Below are 3,326 nucleotides of genomic sequence, written 5' to 3'. Positions count from 1 at the left end.
CAATAAGTCCATTCTTGAAATTTCCTCACTACTAAATATTCCATGGTCAACTGTTAGTGATATTATAACAAAGTGGAAGCAATTGTTCACAATAACAACAACTCAGCCACGAAGTGGTAGGCCACGTAAAATCACAGAAAGGGGTCAGAGCATGCTGAGGTGCACAGTGCGCAGAAGTCACCAACTTTCTGTAGAGTCAATAGCTACAGACCTCCAAACTTTGTGTGGCCTTCAGATTAGCTCAAGAACAGTGCGTAGAGAGCTTCATGGAATGGGTTTCCATGACCAGCAGCTGCATCCAAGCATTACATCACCAAGTGCAATGCAAAGCGTTGGATGCAGTGGTGTAAAGCACACCGCCACTGGACTCTAGAGCAGTGGAGACGTGTTCTGGAACTTGTGTGGAGGAACTTGACTGTCCTGCACAGAGTCCTGACCTCAACCCGATAGAACACCTTTGGGATGAATAAGAGCGGAGACTGTGAGCCAGGCCTTCTCGTCCAACATCAGTGCCTGATCTCACAAATGTGCTTCTAGAAGAAACCTTGGAAAGCCTTCCCAAAAGAGTTGAAGCTGTTATAGCTGCAAAGGGTGGGCCAACTCCATAATAAACCCTACGGATTAAGAATGGGATGTCATCAAAGTTCATGTGCACATAAAGGCAGGCATCCCAAAACATTTGGCAATGTAGTGTATATATAATATAATATAATATAATATAATATAATATAATATAATATAATATAATATAATATAATATAATATAATATAATATAATATAATATAATATAATATAATATAATATAATATAATGTTCCAGATCTTTTGTGTATGTTTTTTATTTTGGTAATGTTCCCAGATAGCAACTTTGTGTCGGCCCAGATCCAGCTCACATGGTACATGTGGAATGATGATCTGAGCCACAAGCTGGCCATAACAATGCCACATGTCAGCCAAGAGAAAAAGAAATAAACCACATATAACAAATTCAACATATAAGAATTGAGTTAGAATTAATCAAATTAATTCCTTAAAAGTCAACCATTTAAAATGTGTAAAATGAGCACCATTAGAAAAACCACAAACTGACATGAAAAGCAAATAGTCAAACTGCCCAACTAAACGAAACACTGATAACCATAATGGCGACCAAACATTTTAAATAAAATCAGCATCAACATCTAAACCTCTGTTAATTCTTGTGTTTCCCTTTCCTTCAGTGATTCTGCTTGTTATAATCAGGTGACTTCAATGCTGTCTGTTATTCAGATATTTTTGTTTAAATTTTACTTAAATTTTAAATTTTACTCGTTTTAAATGGTTGACATTTAAGGAATGAATTTGATTCATTCCAAATCAATTTAATTTTTTTTGTTGAATTGAATTAATGATGTTACAGGCAATGTACTATAACTCACTGTTATAGTATTGCATATTACTTGTTAAGGTTATTGTTTTTGATCTTACTGTACAGTTTGACTGTTTTAAGCATGATTGTGTCTCAGTGCTCCATGTCTATCCCCAACACACAAACAAATCTAAATTTAGCTCTAGATGTCATCAACTAAGAAGATGTCATCTTTTAGAGTTTCACTGTCAAACCCTATATAAATGTTTGTTCACAGTATGCAGGTACAGTTACGCCTGATGACCAGGGCTCAAGGACAAAGTTAAGAATACTTTCAGTAAATGGTACAACAAGGTTATGTAACATTGATTTCATGTTTTTTTGTGTTGTAAACTGAATACTTGTTCAGTCTTTGTTTTTCAAGTCAACATTGAGCTTATTATGAATGTACATATTCATTGTTTATTCTAAAGTATTATTGATGAGTACATTCTCACATATTTTGTGTATTATTGTAAATGTGCTTTTGTTCCAGATGTGTGCACAATGGCCAGTCAGAATGCCAGTGGTGATGAGCAGATGCAACTGATCCAAGTCGACCCCGTCCGGAGGAACATTTCACTGGCGCTGACCCAGATCTTTGTGTGGCCCTTCATCTACCTCATCTTCCTCATGCTCTTAATATTCTCCAAGAAAGAGACTTTCAGAACAGAGACACGCTATATATTGTTTGGTCACTCTCTCTTGGTAGACCTAATATTTCTTTGTCTGACAGATTTTGTGGTGCTCTTATCATACAACCTTGTTTTATTACCTCTGCATTTCTGTATCCCCATATGCATGTTAACGGAAGCAGTTGCAGTAAGTGCACCATTAACCATCGGTGCCATGTGCGTGGAGCGCTATGTGGCCATTTGCATGCCTCTCCGACATCATGCGATCTCCACCTCTAGAAGAGCTATGATGGTGATTTTAATGATTTGGATCCTGAGCTCCATAAACCCCTTTGTTGACATGTTCATTCTTATCAGCACTGCCTCTCGTGAATACATGTCTCAGCTCACACACTGCCACTATGAGATTATGATTCCGGATAAGATTCGTCATTTTGCCAGGGGTCTGCTGTATATTGTGGGACTTGTGGCTATTTTGATCGTTGAAGTCTTTTGTTATGTAATGATATACCTTGCTGCACGCGCAGCATCTGGTGACAAGAAGTCCGCATTAAAAGGGCAGCGCACCATTTCCCTTCACATCCTTCAGCTGTTTTTATGTACTGCCGAGGTGATGTGCCCTTACATTGAGGCTGTAGTTATGGAGTATGATATTCATTCATATCTGACTGTCCGATTTATAAATTTCCTGGCTTTTAGTATCACTTCTAGAGCAGTAAGTCCTCTCGTCTATGGGTTCAGAGATGAGAAATTCTTTGCAGCTATGGCTTACTATATCAGATGCAAAAACAATGTGATCTTATCTGACACTGATAAACTAACATGATAATCTTTTTTAAAGGATTTTGATCTTGCCTAAATTCCTTTCAAAATGTAAAATTTGTAATGCATAAAACTCAGTTTTGGTTGACCAACTACTTAAACATCCCATTCTAGTTTATATATTTTAATAATGAAGATCTAGAGTTTTAAATTGTCTGGCCAACAGCAAGATTTGTCTTGGGAAATGTAGTGTGTTGTTTAAGGGTTGCCATTACTTGTTACACTTTCAAATATTTTATGTATATTGTTTTAATTTTTTAGTAATTTATTTGAACATAATTGTGTAATTTTAATTATTGACAGTTACATTGTAAATTTGCATTAGATACACGTGCTGTTCAAATAGATTAAATCTTGAATGATTTATATGTAATTGCAGACTATTTGAGATCAGTGTACAATGTGATTATTCACAAATTATTATTATTCATTTTGGCATCTGAGTTCTGTTAAAACATTTCACATGTTAGAAAAGAACAATA

General features: G+C 36.0%; 1 protein-coding gene across 2 annotated transcripts; it reads left to right on the top strand.

Annotated features, from left to right (window-relative positions):
• Positions 1-1,645: 1,645 nt before the first annotated feature.
• Positions 1,646-3,326, top strand: LOC137005299 (odorant receptor 131-2-like). Of its 2 annotated transcripts, none has more exons than XM_067366143.1 (2): positions 1,646-1,702; positions 1,884-3,326. In XM_067366143.1, exons 1-2 carry the CDS (start codon positions 1,690-1,692, stop codon positions 2,846-2,848), a joined length of 978 nt encoding a protein of 325 aa, XP_067222244.1. In that variant the 5' UTR covers positions 1,646-1,689; the 3' UTR covers positions 2,849-3,326. The 2 variants fall into 2 exon arrangements, with proteins under 2 accessions (XP_067222244.1, XP_067222245.1); XM_067366144.1 differs by having other exon boundaries at positions 1,664-1,692.

The sequence above is a fragment of the Chanodichthys erythropterus genome, chromosome 17 (genome assembly GCF_024489055.1).
Source record: "Chanodichthys erythropterus isolate Z2021 chromosome 17, ASM2448905v1, whole genome shotgun sequence".
In the NCBI taxonomy this organism is placed as follows: domain Eukaryota; kingdom Metazoa; phylum Chordata; class Actinopteri; order Cypriniformes; family Xenocyprididae; genus Chanodichthys; species Chanodichthys erythropterus.
The sequence above is the reverse complement of the archived record's forward strand: the minus strand, read 5'-3'. Positions and strand labels throughout refer to the sequence as shown.